At 24.7% G+C, this 23272-nt stretch overlaps 2 protein-coding genes across 4 annotated transcripts in view; one reads left to right on the forward strand and one right to left on the reverse strand.

The window, feature by feature from the left end:
- Positions 1 to 302: 302 nt before the first annotated feature.
- The window catches only part of LOC145839489 (E3 ubiquitin-protein ligase MGRN1-like), a 37132-nt gene continuing 14162 nt past the window's right edge, over positions 303 to 23272 (reverse strand). The window contains exons 10-15 of one of the 2 annotated variants that reach the window (XM_082947072.1): positions 15356 to 15511; positions 13861 to 13980; positions 12838 to 12905; positions 2974 to 3093; positions 1642 to 1699; positions 303 to 941 (exon numbers count right to left, since the gene is read on the reverse strand). In XM_082947072.1, coding sequence (XP_082803198.1) covers positions 781 to 941; positions 1642 to 1699; positions 2974 to 3093; positions 12838 to 12905; positions 13861 to 13980; positions 15356 to 15511 — 683 coding nt within the window. In that variant the 3' untranslated portion in view covers positions 303 to 780. Of the gene's footprint in view, positions 942 to 1641; positions 1700 to 2973; positions 3094 to 12831; positions 12906 to 13860; positions 13981 to 15355; positions 15512 to 23272 lie in introns of both variants that reach the window. The other variant, XM_082947071.1, reaches the window with a different exon arrangement.
- LOC145839494 (uncharacterized) lies at positions 16855 to 21651 on the forward strand. Of its 2 annotated transcripts, none has more exons than XM_082947084.1 (4): positions 16855 to 16994; positions 18873 to 19140; positions 20066 to 20520; positions 20877 to 21651. In XM_082947084.1, exons 1-4 carry the CDS (start codon positions 16931 to 16933, stop codon positions 21035 to 21037), a joined length of 948 nt encoding a protein of 315 aa, XP_082803210.1. In that variant the 5' UTR covers positions 16855 to 16930; the 3' UTR covers positions 21038 to 21651. The 2 variants fall into 2 exon arrangements, with proteins under 2 accessions (XP_082803210.1, XP_082803211.1); XM_082947085.1 differs by having other exon boundaries at positions 20881 to 21033.

Here is a 23272-nt window from a genome sequence, read left to right on the forward strand (position 1 = left end):
TAAATGAAATTAACAAAAAAAAATTAAGTATTGAGCTTGAAATTTTTTATTTAAATGTTTTTTAAGTAAAACTAATAAACAATTCAAATAGTTTAGATATTTAACATTACGCTATCATATATTGTTTACAAACCAAATATACAGACCCATGATTTTTTAATAGTTTAGACAGCTTTTATTCAGATACACTTTTAATGCACGATAATTCAAAATTTAAAAGACTTAGGAAAGTTTAAAAGAAAAAAAATTAAACAAAATAATTTTCATAAGCTTATTATATTAAAAAGCGGTACTTTATTTTTTAGTTATTTTTTGTTAATTCAACATAATTTAAATAAACTTTAAGGAATAAGTTTTGAAAAATTCTTTACTGATATAAGATATCAAACAAGTTTAAGCTATTTGCATAAATTTGTTTAAAATTGTAAAAAAAGGATACAAGTAGATTTTAACAACTATTTTACATTAAAAAAAAGTTTGATCAAATAAGAATGCTACAAAGTAGAACGAAAAAAAGTTATAAACTTATATTAACCAGTAAAAAATGTTTTAAAGACTGATTGCAGAAGTTTATGAAACTTTAAAAATAATATTAAAAGAAAATGGTTTAAAAATATTAGTAAAAGCAAAACTTAATGACGTGAAAACACATTTTGGTAAGTTACAATTAGCTTTTGATTTACAAAAAGTCACGTCATATTAACAGAGATAAATTACATTTAAAACAGTTTTTTAGTTGGAAGTGGTCGAAGTTTACTATAACAAGTAAAAACGTTCAGTTTATGAAGCGGGTTCGTCTAAGTTAGTTTCAGAAAAATCGTCAACATTCGTTTCGCTTGTCAAATCAGGTTCTTCATCTTTTGTACGAGATTCCAAGTCAGGTTCTTCGGCTTTAGAAGGAGCATCTAATACTTCAGAAATTTTGACCGGAACAGTTTCATCTATAAATTGTAGAAAAAGGATCTTAAACAGAAAAACAATATAAATACTCAGTTATTTAAAATTTGTTTTGAATATTTTATTTGTATATTATATTAAAGATTAAGAAACATTCTTGCACATAACTTGAGTCGAACTGAAAAATTCTAATCATTTAACTATTTTATAAAAAAATAAGTTATTTGTTAGTTAATTAGCTTTTGAGAATTTTTAGTAGATAATATAAAATATATTTGTGTTTCAATAATACATTGTAGTAAAGCAATTTTTACAAAAACAAATTTATATGATTTGAAAACTAAAACATATAAAACTATAAAATAGTAAAAAGTGTGTTTCTAAGACGCATAAAAAATAAAACTGTTATAGATCATTTAGCATCAAATATTTGTCAACGGTTGTTAATTTTATTGAAGTATATCAAAAAAATAGATATTAGTAACCTTTAAAATAAATTCACTATTATACATAAAAAGTTATTATTAATTTGATAGTAAGATATTATTTTAAATTTACCAAAAATATTTTTTTTAATTTTTGTAATACATGTTGACCTCAACTATCATTTAATAAAACTAAAAAATAGGTTAAATGAAAAAGTATTTAAAGCGTAGTAAAAACGATTCTAACAAAAAAAAAAAAAACTTTTACATTGCATATGTCGGAAACTTCAAAAACATTAAGTCAGAAAAGTCAACTAACCGGTTTCACTTTCAATTGGTTTTGTGCTCGCCTGTGTTTGATCGACTTCTACTTCGGCCTGCGAAGGTTTAAAACGTAAAAGTTCATTTCTAAATTAAAACAAGACACTTTGATTACCGAAATAATTTAAAAGCCAAACAAATTTCCCACACCTAAAACACGCGTTAACTTAGACGGACATTGGTAAAAGTCAAAGTAAAGTTGACCTTTTGTTAATAAATATTAGATCAAACACTTAAATATATATATACACTTCTCAGTTTAACTCATTCGCTGTTCTTAAGTTAGCAGTGATGTTCTTCGATATACTACAAATTAAAAAAAAACTATCATGAAATGCACAATATGTACCAGTTAAAAAATTAGCACAAATCAACAAACTAATACTGTGATTAAAATAAGCTTCAAATGTCAAGTGTAATTTAATACGATATTTTTATATGGTTAAATTGATTTAAATCTAAACTTATGCCAGGATTATTTTTATTAAACAAGCTTTAAAATTTTGCCACATTAAAACAGCTTTAGTATATATAGCAACTTTAATTTGACCTGGCAAAGTTACAAGTTTGCGACTAAGTTGATGTTAGCAAAAACTGTATACAATTTAATGATCAAATAAATTACTAAATTAGTCTTATAATTAGAAAACTTATTAAAAAACTAACTTAACAACCTGATTTTTTAAAATTAAACAAATAATTTCTATTAAAAGTTTTTTTAGCCTCTCCTATTGATTATAAGACTATAATTCAAAAAAATTATACAGCAAACAAAATTACCGATGAAAAGTAGAAATGAAAATTGTATAGTTATGTATAATCCAATGCTTATAATTTTTTTTTTTTCAAAAAAAAAAAGAATAAAAGTGACTTTTAAATAAATAAAAACATAATTAAAAGTTATCATACTAAAAGAGTTTCCTATTTAATCTTTCTAAATGTTATTATTAAAGACTTTGCAATAAAAATCCATAGTTTGTCAAGAATTGTTTTATATAATACATAGCAAGTGAATTATTAATTTGTGTAAGAAAATTATTTATAATAAAATAAACAGGTTAAACTTGATTTGGTAAGTTGTTTTTAATAAATAAAACCTCGTTATTGTAGTATAAAGTTTATTTAACTTAAATTTCTATTTGCTTAAGATTATTTTTCCAAAATGTATTTCATTTTGAAAAAAAAAATTACGTCAACTTTCAAAATAGATATAAATAAAATACGAATTTCTTAAAAGTTACCATTCATAAAAAACAGCAATTTTTTTTTTCAGTACTTTAGTGAGATTTAAAAAGCTTAACATAAAAAAAACTGTTTAATTTAAACTAACCAATTCAATATTCTCAACAATTTTTTTATTCTTTTTGCTTTTTCGTCTATTGCTACTTCTAATCGAGATATCACTGTTTTCACTGACCGAATTTCTTAATGTTTCGTCTTCAATATTGACCTGATAATATTAAAAGTATTAACAAAAAATGTATAAACTTTTATACTCCATTACAATAACTTAACTATCATGAATACTAAAATACTAATACTGTTTATAAAGTTTAACAGAAACATTTTTACTTTAAATTAAAACCGTGTATTCTGTTACATTTTGCTTAATAGCTTAAACAACTTACAATTGATTCAGCAAATAAATTACTGTATATAGTCAGTAACAGCCATTTCTGTCTAAACAAGCACTTTTGGGTATACGATTAATTGTCTCAAATTTATTTTTTTAGCTTACATAGCTCTAAATTTAACTTATAAGCAATCACAACACTTACTTTAACAAAAACGTCGTGACTAAGGTCTCTACTTAATGGCAAATAGTCAAAAACTAAACATTTATAATTCTAAAAGGTATTTTAATTATTTTTCAAATACTTTCTTTTTAGAAACTTTAGCTTTAGTCTTTATAACAAATTTGTTGGTTAAAAACATTAAGTAATTTAAATTTAAAACGATCCTTTGGCTTATGTGTTTTTCTGAAAATGGAAACTTAAACAAAATTTTGTAGTTGAAAATCTAAAAGCTCATTACAAAGCAAACCTTAGAATAATTATTTCTATTTTAAAATAGTATATAAGTATTATATAAAATTATTAATTTACCCATACCAAAAACACAGTTTTTGATTTGTAGCTTAGCAAAATAAATTTTATGTTTTTCTTTGAAAAATTTAGTTGTTCATTTTTTAGTAGTAACTAAGTTTTAAGTTTATTTGATGACTTTTAGCTTTATCTCAAGTTTGCTTTTAACGGGACACGTTCAAAATCCACCCGCAATCAAAATCCACCCGATCAAAATCCACCCGATCAAAATCCACCCGATCAAAATCCACCCGGGTCAAAATCCACCCGATCAAAATCCACCCGGGTCAAAATCCACCCGATCAAAATCCACCCGAGTCAAAATCCACCCGAGTCAAAATCCACCCGATCAAAATCAACCCCAGGTTTTTTTTTTTGAAATAAGAATTAATTTCTAATAGAATTTTGTGATATTGAATAAAGTTATATGTTTAAACAACTATTGGTATAAAAAAGAGTAAGTATTTATAAAGAAAGAAATTTTAATTTATTTAATAAAATAATTAAAAAAATAAGTTAAACAATATAATTAAACAGCATTAAAAAAAATATTCATAGTAGCTTTACAAGTATTTAAAATGTTTATAATTGATTAATGTTAGTAGTGTTGGTGTTACTTTAAAAAAAAGAAGTTAAAAAAAAATAAAAAAAGAGTTACGCTCAGTTTTAATCCATTTAAACTTCCTTCTAATTTAATTTCCCAAAGTCAATCATAATTAAATAAAAGTATTTACTAAGGATAACTCATAGTAAATTAAAATATCAAAACTATAGAAGTTTATAAATTAGAAGAATCTTTAATAACATTTATTAAACTAAAGAAAATTACAAAAATCAAATACCAAATAATGTAAATTTATGAAAATGTTAATAAAATGTTACAAAAAGAAAATTAAAATATTAATCTAAAATTTTTGAGCTTTTTTTTTGATGTAAAAAGTTTTGTGTTTTGTGCTTTACTTAAATTTCAAAATAGTATTACAAACGATACTTATTATATATAAAATTTCAACTAACAGTGTTTATAAAAAATAAAATATAGATAAAGAATTATATAAAATTGCTACGTGATAACAAAATAAAAATCCTTTGTTAAATTTGGAAAAACTATCACCTATTAATTATATTTTAAACATTATTGTTTTCGACGTGGAAAAGACGTTAAAAGATATTTTTGGTGTGCGACTCGATAACTTTAAGGTATGTTCGTGCAAGAGGACTTAGGACCAAATATTTTGAGCGCTTTTATTTGTCGTTTAGTAAACAATTTATTGACGTTTCTTTTATTAGTAATTTTAAAAACAGAACATAAATTTTAATATAAAAATACGAAAACTAATTTACTAAAAATATAAATGAGGAATGTGTAAGAAATCAATAACTGTTTTAAAACAATTTTATTGTTTTCTCTCTAATTTTTGTTACAAATATTTTTTAGTTATTTTTTTCAATTTATACAATAATTTTAGCTGCTATTATCTTTTTTTCAAAGTTTTTAAGTTATTTGAATTTTATTTTATTAAATGTTTTTTTTATAAACCATCTATTTTTGAAAAAACTAAAAATTGTTTCGTCTAAAGCAGTGTTTCCCAAAGTGGGCGATATCGCCCCCCTGGGGGCGATTTTAGTAATTTGGGGGGCGATAATTAGTAAGGGGGCGAAAGGGTGGGCGATAACTAGTAAGGGGGCGAAAAGGGGGCGATTTTAAAATTTTGGGCTGTCATGAGATTTTTAATTTTTTTCTTGCTATTTTACTAGTTTTAGCTAGCTATTAATTATTTGACCCTAAGGTAAAACTTAAACAAAACAGTTTGTTTTATTAATGTAAAAAATAGAAAAAAATCAAGTGCTTATGACTCCTACTTTCAAGTAAATACTATATTTTCATTCATATATTTCCTTGTTTAACAATTACATATATCATAGATCATTGAAATCCCTCTCATTGTTTTATAACCTGACATATATGTTATTTGGGATCATAAACGGTTTGTAAAAATCTGTTATTTTTTATTAACTATCACCTCATGATATCCAGTTGTTTTTTGAAAAGTCACCAAGTTATACTAAGAAATAAAACTATACAGGGTTGCCAATTTACCTAGAAACCTGGAAAAACCTGGAACTTGACAAGTTCGGCAAAAAAAAACCTGGAAAAAACCTGAAATTTTTAACGATTTTAACATATTAAGTAGTAAAATTTAGATTTGACACAAAAAAGCTATCATATAGATAAAATATGGATCCCTTCGAGGCAGATACTTTTAAAATAAACGACATACAAGAAACCTTCTCAGACTTACAAACTGTTCTTAAACTTAAAGTAAATTCTTCCAAAGAACGATATGAAAGCTTTTGGACTCAACAAAAACTAGAGCAAAAGTATACAATCATTTAAGAGGAATTTAGATTGTTGTTTATAGCTTTTCCTTCTAGCTATGTTGTTGAGAAAGCTTTCAGTTCAGTTATCAACATCTTGAGCAAAAGATCTAATCTAGATATTTATAAAGGAGGTAACTTAAGGCTCTATTTTGCTGATTAAGAATCAGATTAGAAAAACTTGCAAGCAGTCATGAACCTCATCCTTCACATTATATTAGACTTCAGTAGCAGACATTATTTTATGAAAGTTTTTTAATTTGATTTGATCTTTTGAAAACTTCTTATTTAACCTTGTTTGTACTGTATTTAAGTAGTCTTTTTATAATAACAACTTTATTAAGCTATTTATTCTACAACAGGTTTGCATAATGCCTAATAAATATTAATTACGGTGGACTACCTCTTGAGTTCGCACTTTTTACCCAAATAAAAAGAGCAAACTTATATTTTTTTATATATAACTAAAGTAAAGTATATTACTAACCAAATATTATTAAAACAAAATATATATAAAATGTGTTAGCTTATATAGATATGTTTTATTTTAATGAAAGTTTGTTTTATGTTTTAGTGGATTTCATGTTTATTCATAACATTATTGCATATAACATATTGAAATTTGTCATTTCGTAAAAAAATTATGGTAATAACTTTTTTAATTTGCACTTTCTAATTTTTTTTCAAAGTGCGAAGTTAAGCGGAAGTCTACTATGTTTATTAAATGGTTTATGTTTTAAAGTGTTAATAGTTTTATTTTGACCTGGTTAATTTTGTAGTTCATATTCGTCGTTTTACATTACACTAAAAGTTTTTATAGCATAGTGATAAAACTAAAATATTTGTTTGAAAGACCTTTATTTGACAGGTTTTTGTTATTACTTGTTTAATCTGTATATAACTTATATAACTATATAACTATTATCTGATTGTAAAATTTTGATAACCATTAAAGTTTTAAATTCTAAAATGATTTTTTTGGTTTTAAAAGAGTATAAATTTGAGGTCTCTATTTTAAATGAATTCTACTCTTTCATTTAAAAGTTTCTTAAACTCAATTTTATTTTCTAACTTGATTGATTATTATTAAAAAAACTATTATTATATAAGGAGTTTTAGACTATTAATACAACTGTTTTTTGTTTTTTCTTAATTCAATAATATTAGCAATTAGAATATACTTAGTTTATTTTAATACTTCAACACTAGCTTTAGTTTTTAAATATTTTCCTCTGTTAAATTATTATGGGCTAATAGCTAGAAAAAGAAACTTTTTAAACAAAGTTAAATAAGCCATTAAAAAGACTGCTACAGTTACAAAACAAAAGTTTAACCTAGTTAAAAGTTATTTTTAATTGATTACTTTCTGTTCACAGAATTAAGCGTAAAACATTGGATTTTTTTTTGAATTTAAATAAAGAAAAAAAATGTTAGAACTAAGGTTTAGTTCCCTAAAGATTATTCTAAGTTGAGTACTATTTCATTGTATTCTACTACGAAACAAATAGTTTAAAAAGTTTAAAATTAAATTTTTAAATTTACAATTAACTTTCTTACAATATATCTTAGTATTGAAATTAATAAATTTACTGCATTAACTGAAGCTGTTGATGAAACCACTTTTCATGCGAGAAAATCAACCAGTCGGTCAAACTTCCTCAAACTAGATCAGAAATTAATTTTTAATTTTTATTTAATTATGTGTATAATAAACTGTTCTTTTTTTTAGTTTTTTAATCTCTGGTATAGTTATTTTAGAATATGCCTATTTATAAAATGATTTAAGTATTTTGTGCGGCTTAAATAAGTTACTTAGTATTAACTTCTAAATGTCCGAAATTTGTTATATGAGATATTATTATAATGTCAGGTTTCAGTTATGATTTCAGATGGGTAATGTAAGGCTCATATACAGTAGCAGATCCAGTCGAATTTCGACCCGCTAAGTAAATTGAAAACTACTTGTGCATAATAAAAAAAAATTAGTTTTTTGATACTTAATATTTTGAAATACGCTTTCATTTCGTTTTCAGTTCACAATATTATTTCCTAGATCACAATAATAGTACATGAGTTTATTACAATTTTGCTCGAGTTTTTTAATTTTTTTATTTGTTATTTTTTTAAATCATACAGCCCGCAATTACATTTTTTTAACGAGTTGAAACTAGAAAAGATTTTTTAGTAAATATGAGTTGCTGACTACAAAAATTGTCCACCACTGACCTAAAAGTTTCATTAGTTTCAAAACAGTTCATATTTAAACAGGATTGATTACAGATAAAACAAGGCTTTTTAATAATTAAGTATTTTAAAACACTTTACTGGGCTTCTAAGAAAATAACTGTAAATTATTTTCTCAAGCCCTGTAAACTACTTTGAACACAAAAATGCGTGCATAAGAAGTACCAGACTAAATTACATTTCGAACACAACTTTTTTTAGCTTAAAAGTTTGTACTCAAAAGAAAAACTACTTTGTGAAATCAGGGGGGGGGGGCGATTTTTTTTCAAATTACTGAAAAGGGGGCGATTTAATAAATGAGTTTGGGAAACCCTGGTCTAAAGTAACTAAAGTTATAAGTTATTTTTAATTAGATAACAACTTAATTTGCTAGTTTTTAAGTAATAGTACAAATTAAAAAGCTAAACATTTTTCTATGAATTCTAAAGTCCTTTACTTAAAACAAATATCGACTCTACAATTCATTGAGTTTGCTCAAATAGCTTGTAAATTGCAACTAAAAAAGTTAGTAGTTAGACTTGAGCTAGGGAAATTATATACTTTAGAATTGTAGTAGTAAACAAATAAGTTGAGTTTTTTAGAAATGACACTATATTTATAACAAATATTACGAAAAAAAAACTTATAACATTTTTAATTTATTGTTAAAATGTTCTATTTTTACATATGTTCATTAAAAAAAGTATGTATTTCAGACAAGAGAGTTTAAATTCAAGTATAAGTTATTTTTATGAATTTTTGTACCAGACTGTATCAACTTAAACAATCGTATTATTAATTTTATTAATAGGTTAAGGCCAGTTTTGAAACTGATTAATTGAGTGGTTTTATAAAATTTAATCTCTTTTGGTTAACGTTTAAATTTTAAATTTAAAATTTTCTTATCTAAAACTTTTAATTTACATGCGATAAATTTTCTTGAATTAATTTCCGACAATTTAAGTTAAAAGCTATAACTGCATGTTTTTAATTAATTAGTTGTAAACGTTTTATGTTTTTTTATAAATATAAAGTTGCATAGAAATTGTAATTAAGTAAGATAAATTATTATTTACTGTTCAATATTATATTGTTAATTGATATTTTTTAATTCATAGAAATGGAAATGTTATTATTTACCACTATTTTTTTAAATATAATCTTTATATAAAAAAAGTCCATTTGTTAAAACTTAAGAAATTTTAAGTAATTTAATTAAAAATGAAACAATATTAAAATTAAACAAAATTTTATATTGGTTATAACGAATTTAAACGGTAAAGACAACTATTGTTATAACAAATTGTTTAGTAGACAAATTAACTTTAAAAGCGTGAAAATTTTGTCTAACAAATAAAACCGAAAATTAATAAATATTTAATTTAAAGTTAATATTGAAAAATCTTTAAATGGCAATACAGTAAAGGTAACTATCTAAAGTAAATTTGTGACCTTTTCTTAACAAAGATTTCTAATAGTTACAAGTTTTAGTTTGTGAACACTACAACTGTAATACTTACTGAGGTAATAAATTTTAGTTCACTTTACTAACAAAATCAAAGTATGTCAGTTACATTTGCTGACCCCTAAATTAAATGGATTAATTTGTAGTATAAATGGTAGCTTTCACTTGTAATACTCAGTTTTTATAAAAATTATATCGTGTGACGTATTTGTTTAAAAATTACTTAAAAGTTCTAAATTATTAAATTTTATACCTAGAAACAGTAAATTATAATTGATTGTCGTGTAATTGTGATTGAGATAATACAAGATTATTTTTTCTGGCACATCCTTTAGTTTTCTAAAAGTTTTAACATAGTCATATTTGTATAGTAAAACTTTAATTTATTTATCCTGACGTTGTTTAACTTTTATTAGCTCTTATAGTTCTACTTATATTAAAAACAACAGTTCCTTTAAAAGCTGCTTGCCGGCTGTAGCTATTCAAAATTATATTCAGTAATCAAAAAAACAAAAAAAATATTTTTGTCAAAAATTCCTTATAATAAGCAAAAATACCAAATAACAACTCAAAAAACCTCACAAAATAAGTTCAATCTGTAGTACAGTTTTTATATTCTTTGGTCAATTTATAAGGGACAAAAATACAAGATTTTATAAGTGTTTTTTAAATAAAACTTGTTTAAGATTGGTACTTTAGAGTGGTGAGATTTGTTTAAATGATACTTGATTTAAAAAGAAATAAATAAACAAGGTGCTTGTTTCGATTCGGTTGGATTTTGACTTTGGTTGATTTTGTGTCGGTAGGATTTTGACTCGGGTTGATTTTAACTCGGATGAATTTTGATCGGGTGGATTTTGATCGGGTGGATTTTGACTCGGGTTGATTTTGATCGGGTGGATTTTAAACCGGGTGGATTTTGATCGGTTGGATTTTGAAACGGGTGGATTTAGAGTCGGGTTGATTTTGATCGGGTGGATTTTGACGCGGGTGGATTTTGATCGGGTGGATTTTGAACCGGGTGGATTTTGATCGGGTGGATTTTGAACGCGGGTGGATTTTGATCGGGTGGATTTTGAACGCGGGTGGATTTTGATAGTATACCGCTTTTAACAGGGTTGCCAAATGTTTTCGGCAAATTTTCCCTAAGTTTTTAAAATTTCCTTAAGGTTTTTAAAAGTACACATTTTTGGGTTCGTTTTCCGTCTAAAATTAAGTTTAAGGTAAAAAACTGTGTTAAAAAGTTAAAAAACATTGAAAAGATACTGTAAAGTTACTTTAAATGTGTTTTTTCATAAAAACTTTTTTGACGATGACAAAAAAAACTATCTATATGGTATATTTTTTGTGTCAAATATGTTTTAATATGTAAAAACTGTCTAAAATTCCAGGTTTTTTTTTTAAATTTCACAAATTCCAGATTTCTCCATTTTTTTAGCCTAAATTGTCAAATTCCAGGTTTAAAAGTTTTTTGGCAACCCTGTTTTAAGTTTTACTTTAAGTATATACATTTAGTTCGTGTATTTTACAGTTTCGCTATTGAATAAAAAAAGTTTAAGTTAATTTCTGTTTTTAATGTTTGAAAACTAAACTAGTATATATTCATACAAAATTCAAAAATAACTACTTGTATGATTAATCAATCAAATTTTAACTACATTTAAATGTAGCAAAACGAATACATTTAAAACTGTTAAAATAATTTAAAAAAAAAAAAAAACTAATTTATAAAAAAATTTCCTTGTCCGTCATTAAGTTACTGTACTTCGTTTTTTTTTTACTATTAAATAAAATATATAAAATTTTTATTAAATAAAAAGTCATGAACATTATTTTATATGTATGTATTTTATGGGTAGCAAATTTGCACAAGCGTACAAAATTGCACGAATGCACAAAGTAACTTTTGCACGAGGGGATAAAATTGCACGAAGACAATTTTGAACGGGTTGAATTTTTTTTAATTTTATATTAATTTTTTTTATTACTATCACTGTTACCCCTAACCCTTACCCTCGGTCGGTAGCTTTTTTTTTAATTATTTTTTTTTAATACAATAATTTTTACTAGTTATTTTTATTTTTACTGTCACTGTTACTCCTAACCCTTACCCTCGGTCAGTAACTTTATTTTCTTTTATTTTTTATTAATTTATTATTGAGTATTTTTTTCTGTTTTTTTTACTCTCGTGCAGAAATATAACTCGTGCAAAATTGACCCTTGGTGCACAATTGCCTTTGTGCAATTTTGTTCCCTCGTGCAATTTATTAACCTCGTGCAATTTTGACCCGTTTCCGTTTAATATATATATATAACTGTATGTTTTTTATTTACAAGTTTTCCCTATATATATATATAACTTCATACCATGTAAAACAACAACTTCTTATACATTATTATGTACAGTTAAAAATTATGTTTAATTATTATGTTTAAAACGATCTTAATTGTTTTTTTACTAAGTAATTATTTTTTGTAAATTATCATTTTCTTATTTCTAAAACCTTTTTAGTTAATAGTAGTAATAAATTATAAATAAGTTTAAACATTTAAATAACTTATAGTTAAAATTATTTCTTTATAAATTTAAATTTAAGAAGTGGGAAGTTAAATAACTTAAAACATTTTTTTCCCATTTTAAACTTCATTATCAGATTAAATAGCGTCAGCAGCAGATCTAAGGTCGCTTCTGATTGGCTAATATTTTATTTATTTTAAATTTAAGTTGATAATAAATTTTTTCGATTTATATTTTATATATTTGGGTAAGGGTACAGATGTTTTTAATGTACTGCTGTATTATCACTATACCTCATTTGTACAATGTTATGAATGAAAAAAAATCTAAAACCTTACAACTGCAGCCAACCCGATTTAATAACATTAAAAACTTACTTGAAACAGACTATTCAAATTTAATATGTACGACATTTTTACGTTTAAGCTCAAGTTGAAAACGAAAGTAAATTAAAACTAAAAGAAAACATTTTTTACTATTAAAATAATTTTAAAACATTCAGAATAAACTTTTACTAACACTCACAATAGAACTTTTTTTCGAACCATTTAAGGATTGTTTCCTGTTTGTTTTCACTTTTTTGCCTTTATTTGCTGTGAAAAAAAAACGAATTATTATTTTTTAATCTTAGTAAAATAAAAAAGTTCATTAAGGAAAATAATTATACATATACTAGTAGATAACTTAAGTATTCAATCGTAAAAACTTAAGTTTTTAATTTTTTATGAACTAATGGAAATGTTTATTTTAATATACAAACAACAGTGGTAAAAACACAACAGTTAATTTTTTTTTTCTCTTAAAAGTGCATTAAAACATAAATAAGCATTACTTTTTAGTCATGGGACGAAAAGACAACAATAATTACCTTACAAAAATGTAATTTGTTTTATACATAATCACAAATGCTTACATTTATAAATTTTACAAAATTACATTTCAATCACGTAACTTACTTAATATCAGGCAAAATTGTTATAATGTAACCCAATTTAAACTAAAATAGGTTATTAAGGAAATTTAAACCTTAACAAAATAGTTAGACGGTATTCAGACTGTTTTTATAATAAACTAGTTAAAAAAAACCTTAAAACTCTTGTTAGTCTTCAACTTAACTTTGATAATGCATGTGAGAAGTAAAAACCTTTTATACTGCTTTAATAAATAATACCATTTAAAATATAGTAATTATAAGACATATCTTCCATTTTGGTAAGAGGTCGATATCTTTGATAGTTTATAACTTTAATAAATATTTAAAATTAGAATAAAAAATATAGTGACATACATTTTAAAAGATACAGAAGTGTATAAAACACACAATACATTTTTCAGCAATCAAATAAGAGAAGTTCTTAGATTTTTTTGACAATTTAGTTTAAAAAAGTCATTAGTACTAAAAATTAAACAAAAAACGTTCGAAACTTTTCGACCTAATATTAGTCTAATTTATAAAAACTATATTAATTAAATTGAAAACACTATTAGACTTCGATGGAAAATAAGGTTTGAATTAAACAAGCTAACTACTAAAAAAAACACAAATACTTGTTGTAGGGAGACCAGTTGATTTCAATGGGGTGTTGATGGCTTCGATTAGCGAAACGCCTTTGTAGCCTGGTGGCAGAGGAGGCAGCGAAATATCAGAATCACCTTCACCGTTGTAATCTGAAATTCATGTTGTTAATAAACCATTTAAAGCGCTGCTTCAGTTATTTGAATCTTTTTAGTACTTGTTCAAATAAACTGCTTAGTTTGATTTGTAAAACTTGATGCGTTTTTGTCTGTTGCGAACTTTGATTGAATTTTATAATATATAAATATTTGTTGACATACAAAGTTTTGACCACGATACCAAAATTCTTCATAGAAACCTTATTAAAGAAGGATTTTTTTTAATGATTTAAAAAAAAGAGATAAAAATATTTGATATGGTGTATGGTTTTCACCGAATTTTATGTTTACTTATCTAACTTTTGTTTACGAAGATAATTTGAAATATATACTTCTACTAACATTTGTAAATTTTTTTAATTCTTTAGAACATTTCAAAAAAAAAATAAAGTTTATCTGATGGTTATATGACATATTTCTATTTTGTTATAAAAAAAATGTAAAATACTGTGGTTAATTTTTTAATTAATCAAATATTTCTACTTTACAAATTATAAAGATTTTAGGTAGGTCTTTTGATTTTGGAGCAAATTAAAACTTGTAAAGAATTAGTCGAACAATGGGATAAAAAAACTATTGTTTAATAGCAATAAAATTTTAATATGTTTTTAGTTTATAAGGTAAATAACCTGGATTGAAAACTTGTAAATTTCTGCAAATCTTTTAAAAGCTTTAATTAAAAAATTATATCGACAACTAAATAATTCAGTAACAACTATAAAAGCTATCAGAAAACTTTATTTTTTTTATTGAAACAGAAATTCGTAGTTAAAAGTAAAAATTCATAATTTTTTTAATAAAAAGATACTGTTAGAAAAAAATCTATCATAAGCATTGTTGAGAATAATTGAGTACAATTTTAAATACTAATTGTTATCAAAATTTGTCAAAGTTTAACTTTAATAAAAATATCTAGTATTTTAAACGTTATCAACTTTTAAAACTAAGTATTTAAGGGCCGTATTTTTAGATGTATTTTATAAGATGAAAGCACAAAACTACCGTTATTGAAAAAATAAAAAATGATTGAGATTTGAATTTTGTTATTTTGGTGTTGTTAAAAGACAAAGCTAATTTATCTGCTTCAAATTATTAAACCTAAACGTCAAATTCTAATATTTTACACAAAACACAGCTAAAATTAAATTACTGCCTCTTATTTTGTTGTAACATAAAGTTTTAATAAGTTTTAATTAATTGAAAACTAAAATACATAATAAAACAGTATATGCAACTGGGTATTCAAAAGTTTTTGAAGAAAACTAGAGTTGAATGAATTCTATACAATTATTATTTTTAAATATAACTTTTACAGCGTTTCCTTAACAAAAAAATCTAGTCTGACTTATAATAAACAAATTTAAGTAACCTTCATTTATGCTAATATTGTCATTTGAAATTTTGACTGAAGATTGATCGAGTTGATAGGAATCTTCGCATTTTTTAACGGCTCTTATTTGCAACAACGCTCTGAATGACTGTCTGCAGATTGGACATCCACTTTGCTGATACCGTATTTGATTAGCTGTAGAAATACAATTTAGTATTATTATATTTAATCAACTTCATTATACATTTTAAAACAAAGTTTAATGATACCTAAATTGGTATGCAATAAGGGTAATTAGATTTGTAAAACACATAACAATTTTTAAAATTTGAAGGATATTTATTTTAGTGTTAATTAAACAATTAAATTATTTATAAATACAGTTCTTTTTAATTAGAAAATAAAATTAGCTTATGGAAATTGGATTTTTTATTTAAAATTTTGATTGTGATAAAAACTGACTGAGTTACACAGCAAAAAGCATATTAGTTGATTTAATATTAAAACAACAATAAAACTTGAAGAATATATATTTATCGCTGAGTATAAAATGCGCGAGATGCAACTTTAGAACATGCTTGCTTGATGTAAGTATAGACAAATCGGTTTAAGAATACTTGAGACTACTGTGAAACAGTTTACTGATTCCAGCATCAAATGAACATGCTCTGACACTTTTGTAATATTTTTAAAACGTTGTTTAATTTATGAACTATTTCTTTTAACGTATAAAACCTCCTACTTTCTTAATAATAATTTTTTAAATAGATTACTCATATAAAAAACTCAATAACGTTGAAATTTAAAAAAGCTTATTTTTTCTCCAACTCAGTTAAGAAACACATACTATAAATCTTATTCATTAATTATTTCTTTAACGTAAGTTATAGTTGATCTTTTATATACATCCCTCTCAAACAGAACTTAAATAAAAAGGTCATTTTATGTATGAAACTATTGCTAAGACTAACAACTTTTTGAAACTAAATAATAACCATAATAAGTTTTATATTTGAAAGTCTGGTGATTAAGAAAATTTTTTGCACATCTGAAATAAGTTAACGAAACAAACCAAACTTCAGATAGAACTATTTTTCAAGGAAAAGCTATAGGTGAATTTGGCTATAAAGATAATTAAAACCGTAGTATTTTTTTAATTTGCTAAAAAATAATTTGGTTAACTACAAAGTTCTTTTTTTACTTATACTTAAGTTTATTAGGAAATTATTGATCAGCAAACTCTTAGTTTTTAAATTTTAAAATATACTTATTTACGTGAAAGCAATTGGTTATACAATTAAATCATTGATTTTCAGTAATATGCTCTCTTTAAATACTATATGTATGGTCTATACTTATGCTAGTTCTACATTTTTACTCCTTACATTAATTGTGTTATTATCATTATACAATTTGTACAGATTTCAGTATAAAAATATTTTTTTAAAAGTTTAAAAGTTCTTCCATATAATTATTTTTCTCTCGCTTTTTTTACATTCGTCTCTCGCACAAGCAGTTACAATTTGCAACATTATCAACATTACAACAACGACACTGGACCGTCTTAAAGATTTATAAACCTGTAAATTCGAAGCTTAATTAAGTAGGAAAAAAATGCAAGAAAGTAAAATGCCTACAACAGAAAAGATGAAGTTCTCATTAAAAGAAATTTTTGAAGGTACAATGTGAATTTTATTCGATTTTAAAAACTTTTAGTAATTTGGAATGAACGTTTATTTAAGATTTTTTTATATTTGTTTTAAAAAATTAAATTTAAAAACCGAAGATTAATAAATGAATGTTAGTTTTTAAATTGAAAAAAAAATATATATTTTTGTGCTTGAACTCAAACAGCACCACATTTAAAGCTTTAAAATATAGTGATATTAAATTATTTAAGAAGATGTAGTTTATATTTAGCATAAATTTGAGATTTAAAAGTTTATAATATTTATTAATATAAATGAAACTTATAAACAGAAATATTTTAAGTAAAAACATGCATAATTTATTTTTATTAAAAATTTTAATTAAAAAAATAGAAAAAAAATGATTAAGGTTACTTATAATTGTTAGAAAACAACGTAAAAAATTTTTGAACTCTTTGAAACTTGAGAAATACTCTTTAATCAAAAAAATAGACCATCCGTTTAAATTTGACTGCAAAATTACTTTTGCACATATATGAATAATTGAAACTAAATTGCCTACTTTTAAAATTGTAACATTCGATACAGTTAACTAACAAAATAATTTTTAGATTTAAAAGTATATCTATAACATATACAATATTTTTTTGTAATCAGCAATTTCTTATAGTTTGAAAAATACAAAGATTTTTTTTTAATATTACATAAAAACTTTTCAATATTTATCACTAGTATAATGGTTTTTTTAATGTAAAAACGGTTCCTTTTTGAGATAAAAAAAAAATTAATAAAATTATTCTACTACCTTTTTTTGAACAAAGTAATTCATTTTTTACTCAACTTAATGTAGAGTAAGCAAATTAAACGCTTACAAAACTTTATTCTATAAATCGATTTAAACTTTAAACAAAGGTAAACTGAATCCGCACAGTTTTGATTGTCGTTTTGGTTGGGATTAGTAAATTAGGAAAATCGTATGTGAACACTACCTATCAATTACACTTAAGAGACTCGTGGTAGTATTTAATTAATAGTAGTCATCAAAGAGTTTTGAAGTTAATATATCAAACAATTATTTATAATTTATAATTTAAAATATGTTTAGCTAGTAAATAGTTTAGTTGAACCGTATTAAAGCAACTTGTTTAAAAAGTACTTTTTTTGGTTTTTTAATTTAGAAAAAAATTTTTAGACATAACTATATTTAAATTCTACAAAAACTCCAAAAATTTTAAAAATAGCAAAATCTACTTAATATACCGATTTAAATTTATGCGATTTTATAAATAAAAAACTGCAATCTGTTATCTAAAAATCAATTAAAATTCAAAATTTACTAAAAATACTATAGAGGCAGAATATTTATCAGTGTTTTGTAGTATTTAAAAAATTATATTCCTAAAAAATCTAAAGTGCTGTAACTAAAACATTAAATCATTTAAATTAGATGCTTTTAAATAAACAAAAAAAGACGTAAAAATTAAAAAAAATCTTATGTTGGTTATAATAAGTTTTTTCTTGGTATTTATTTTTCTTATAAAGTTTTCAATATAAAATAACTCATGTTCGTCATATAAGATAAAACACTTTTAGTTTTCTACATTAAACAACCTTTACTTTAATTTTTTTCTCAATCATGTAAAAACTTGAACGAAAACTTAAAAATTTAATTTAACTTGCATAAGCCACTGTTTATGAACTTTAAAAATATTTCTTTTTTTTGCGGTAAACCAATAGTAAAAATATTTTTAGCGCAAAGCCAAAACCCTTCACGACTATAAAAATACGGAATATATTTTTTCTAATTCTATTTAAGTAACTAACGGTTGTTATGTAGCTTTAAATAGCTTACATAATTTTGTTAAACCTGTGTGTTATTTTCATTTAAGAATAAATATTTTTAACAGATTTTGAAGTGAAAGAAAGCTCATTAAACGAAGATATAGAAGCCAACACTAGAACATATATTTTCAAAAGCCAAACTCCTCTAAAAAGAAAGGCTAGCATAAAATATGTGAATTCACTAAAAACGCTTAAAAAGGAAGTCAAGCAACTTATGGATACTTACAAGCTACCAGACACTTTTTCCAAGCATGAACAAATGAAACAAACGTTACGAGAATTGGTCGCAGTTTTCGAACACAAAGTAAAAGTATCATCCAGGGAGATATATAGGTAAGTATAAATGTTGTATAGAAAGCTTTTAAAAAGTTTAATAAAAACTACTATCAAAAGTTTAATTGGCGTTAAAGATTGTTTCTGTATATTGTTAGAATTAGTATAAAAAAAAGGATAAAGATATTTTACACATTTAAAAATTTTTAGATTTATAATGTAGTAAAGTTTAACTAAATTCAGTTAAAATGAAAACTATAACATTTAAAAGGCTGGTTATAAAAAATAGTTATAGTAAATACACAGATTAAAAAAAACAGTAAAATTTCTTAATACTTAAAATACTACTAGATTATATACTCTTTGAGTTTTGCTTTAATATATTGTCAAAACTATTCCAGACAGTGTTTTTCAGCTACAATGAATGATAATATACATTTAGGTCATGTTTTATACGTATTTTATTATAAGTAGGATACTTTTATAACTACCACTATATTTGAATATTTTAAATGAAGGTTAAAAAGCTAAAATTAGAAAAATAAACTGTTTTTGACTTCTTAGTCCTTTAAACCTTTTTATAATTTCTCTGTTTAGTATAAAACAAAATTTATAACAAAGAAGTTATTGTTTAAGTACTTTTCTACAATGACAATTACTGCTCTTATACGTAAAGTTGTACTGATTGTTGCCATTTTATATCCTATCCTAATAGTCAAGTCTCTCTTGGTAACTTTCTAAATTTCTAGTACAGTAAAAAAATGTGTTAAGGCTTTATGAGGCGCAGCAAACTTCTGAAATGAGTGACAATGCCACTATCATTTTTCTTAAACACAACAACCCACCAGATAAAAACTTCCATGGATAAATCAAAAACTTCTAACGTATTAAAGTAACAAGGTCTGATGAGCCTTTTTCAGGCGAAACAGTTTTAACTTTGTGACATGGTGCCAGATAAATCCACATTAAAGTAACTTTTCATCAGGTACGGGTCGGTGTTGGAAAGGCGGGGCGAGCACACCGCCGCCGTGCTCTTCTACCAGCTGAGCGCCGAGCACTCCAGGAAGCACATGGTTCCCGACGAAGCCGTCATACTGCTGGCCGACTGCATCAGCAAGATACTGGGAGCGGCGCTCAGCTTCGAGGACGAGCAGCAGTTGAACCTGCTTTTCGTTATGCGCGACCTTCTGGAGCGCCTGAGGTCGACGGAGCAGGCTTCATCGAAGACGGTGTGCCTGAGCGAGGCCAGGAGCCTGCGCGTGATCGGTATCTTCCAGGGATTGCTGGACTTGTACGCAGAAGAGGAGGAGAGCCTGAAGAAGGCGGTGTACGTCGTGGAGAGCGAGATGGGGAGGAAGTGTGGCAGGTACAAGGTGTACAGCGGGTGCCTGTTCAGCCTGGCAACCTCGTACAAGAACCAGCAGAGATGGGAAGAAGCAGGTTGATTCAATTTTTGGTAATTTTATGTTATGTGCATTAGTTTAGTGCACCTGCATAAACTGGCCTAAGTTTTATTGTAGTTTAGATGTTAAACTATGACGCTATAAACTTTGAAAGTATTATCTAAGTAAAAATACATTTCAAGGTTAAACGTTAAAAAAACTCTAATTTAAAATTAATTTTAATAAACTCATATAAACTTTTTATGTATTTACAGCAGTCTAAACATAAATTAATTGAAGAGATAATTAATAAATAATAAAAACTTAAAGCTGATACTAAAAAAACTGAACTTATTACTTAAAAAAAAGTTTTCATTAGTTTATACAATGAGTCTGAAACAACTTTTTCAAAAGAAAGCCTGTACGAAAAAGCCATAAAGTGTGACAAAAAAGCAAGGGATTACAAGCATGAACAGCAAAGAAAACAGTCAATAATGATCAGCAATGAGTTCAAAGTGGCCATGTCAAAAAAGATTGATGACAAAAACATACGAAAAAGTAGCATCAGCGACTAACTGTCAACTGAAACATGAGTGTAAAAATACATTTAAATGGTAAAAACGAGCTGGTTTGATTTTTTTTATATTTATCATTAGCTTTATATAACAGTTTTTCTGATTTTTTAGTTCACTTATTTTGTACCAACGTTTATATCAAAACTAACAGATTGAAGAATTTAATGTAACATGTTCAATAATTTCTTGCTTAAGTTATTTGTAAAAACAAAAATAAATCCACATGTTGTTATTTTAAAGTGAATTTATTTTTGATTGCAAACTATTTAAGTAGCTAATGACTGACACAAAAAAACTTATACAAAGTTGTTTTAAAGTTTACGTCATGAATGTTTATAGAAATTAAACTGATATCCTGTGACTACTGGCTTCATATGATATCATGGTGCTTATGAGAAACTAATTGTTCTTCAAATTTTTCGATAGTGCATTGTTATGAAACTTGTAAAAATTTGTTTCTGTATAAATAGTACAGTAACCACATTATACATAAATTACCTTAAACTTTTTTTTAGCTCGGAAACTCAATCTTAAAATAGCTTTCGTTCTTATAAACTTTGTAACCTTCTACTTTTGTAAATTTGTTTTAGTTGTTTTTGATTTTTACGTTTACAAAGACCAAAATTTTGTTTTACATTGTTTTTTTTTACTTCTAAGTGTTTTAAAATTTTAGTACTTTTTTTAAATAATGAAATTGCACGGTTTACAGAAATAAACAAAATACAAAACTTGAAACTTAGTTTTAATGAAAGTATTTTAATTACTAATAGTATAATTGGTGGTTTAACATTTTTAGGTAATTTAATTAAGAAGTATGTTGAATTTCTAAAAACAAAATTAAGCTTGCAAAAAAAAAATCTATAAGGATTAAAACTTATTTTAGTTTAAAGACAAACAACTAACGCTATTTATTTTATAGAAAAATATTTAATTTTACGCAAAAATGTTATAATAAAACATTAAAATTGTTACTTAAAATAACTGTGATAAATTAAATACAAATTTTATAAAGTGTAAAATTAAAAGACAATTCGGTCAATTCTAAACTTGAAAAGTTTAACACACACAAAGACAATATAACTTTTCGGTCGCTTAAAACTCTTAAAAACTAACGTTTCATTGCATAAAAGACAGAACAAAATCAATAATAAATGAAGAAATTCTATTACAAAAGTAAAAAAATAACAAAAAAACAAGTAAAGGAAAAGTTTTAAATGACAAAAAGTGCAGGAAAATACGAATGCAAAGGCTTTAAAATGACGACAGCAAAGATAAGCCAAATCAAAGCTTTGTGTTTTATATCACTGGAAAATAGGTTCATAATAAAAATTTAACTTTGAATTAAAGATAATACAATATTTATAAGATCAATTCTACCTGCATGTTCATAATAAATACTTACGCAAAACATTTTGAAATGTTTGAATTATTTTTAAATAATTTTAAGGAACAATATGTAGTTAAGAAAATTATTATATAAATATGGAAGATGGCATTTACTTTATCAAAATCCAGCTTACAATTCGAGACTTTATAAAACATTTTAAAGTTATACAACCTTAGTAACTAAAAGCGTTATAGATTTATTTGTAAACATCAACTAAAAACAAATTTTTCGAAGCAATAAACCATGCATTCGTTAACAACTTGTAACAGATATCTAGAAATAGCACACGTCAATCATCAAACGTACATATATTTCAATGCAGGAATAACAGCTTATCTTAACAGTGACGTAAATAGATGACGTCAGGGAATATATAATTTTATAGCAGCGATTAAAATATGCACGCAAATAGACTGAACATGAAAAAATGTATTTTAAAAACTTGTTTAAGTGTCTTACGATTGTGATAAGGTTTTTCCTTATTCGTAATAAATGATCGCTTTTGTTACATTCTTAAACTTTAGTTTTATTGATAGTCACTTATTCAAAAAGTATTTTATAATAAATAACACACGTGAAGCCTTTTATTTAATTGAAGTTGTTAAAGTAGAAGACGTTAAAACTTTTAGTTAAAAGTTTTACAAAATACAATTTTACTTTAACATTAATCAACTAACTAAATTTTAAATAAAATCTAATTAAAGATATTTTCTTAACGATTAAGGGTTAGAGAATTTTATATTATATTCAATTCAGTGGAAACTAAAAAGAAAATCCTATTAGCTCTTAAATTAAGTACAAATTTAACTTCGTTAAATTAAATTTGAATGAATTAAAAAACTTCATTG

The sequence above is a fragment of the Thalia democratica genome, chromosome 6 (assembly GCF_965202585.1).
Source record: "Thalia democratica chromosome 6, ktThaDemo2.hap1.1, whole genome shotgun sequence".
Lineage (NCBI taxonomy): Eukaryota > Metazoa > Chordata > Thaliacea > Salpida > Salpidae > Thalia > Thalia democratica.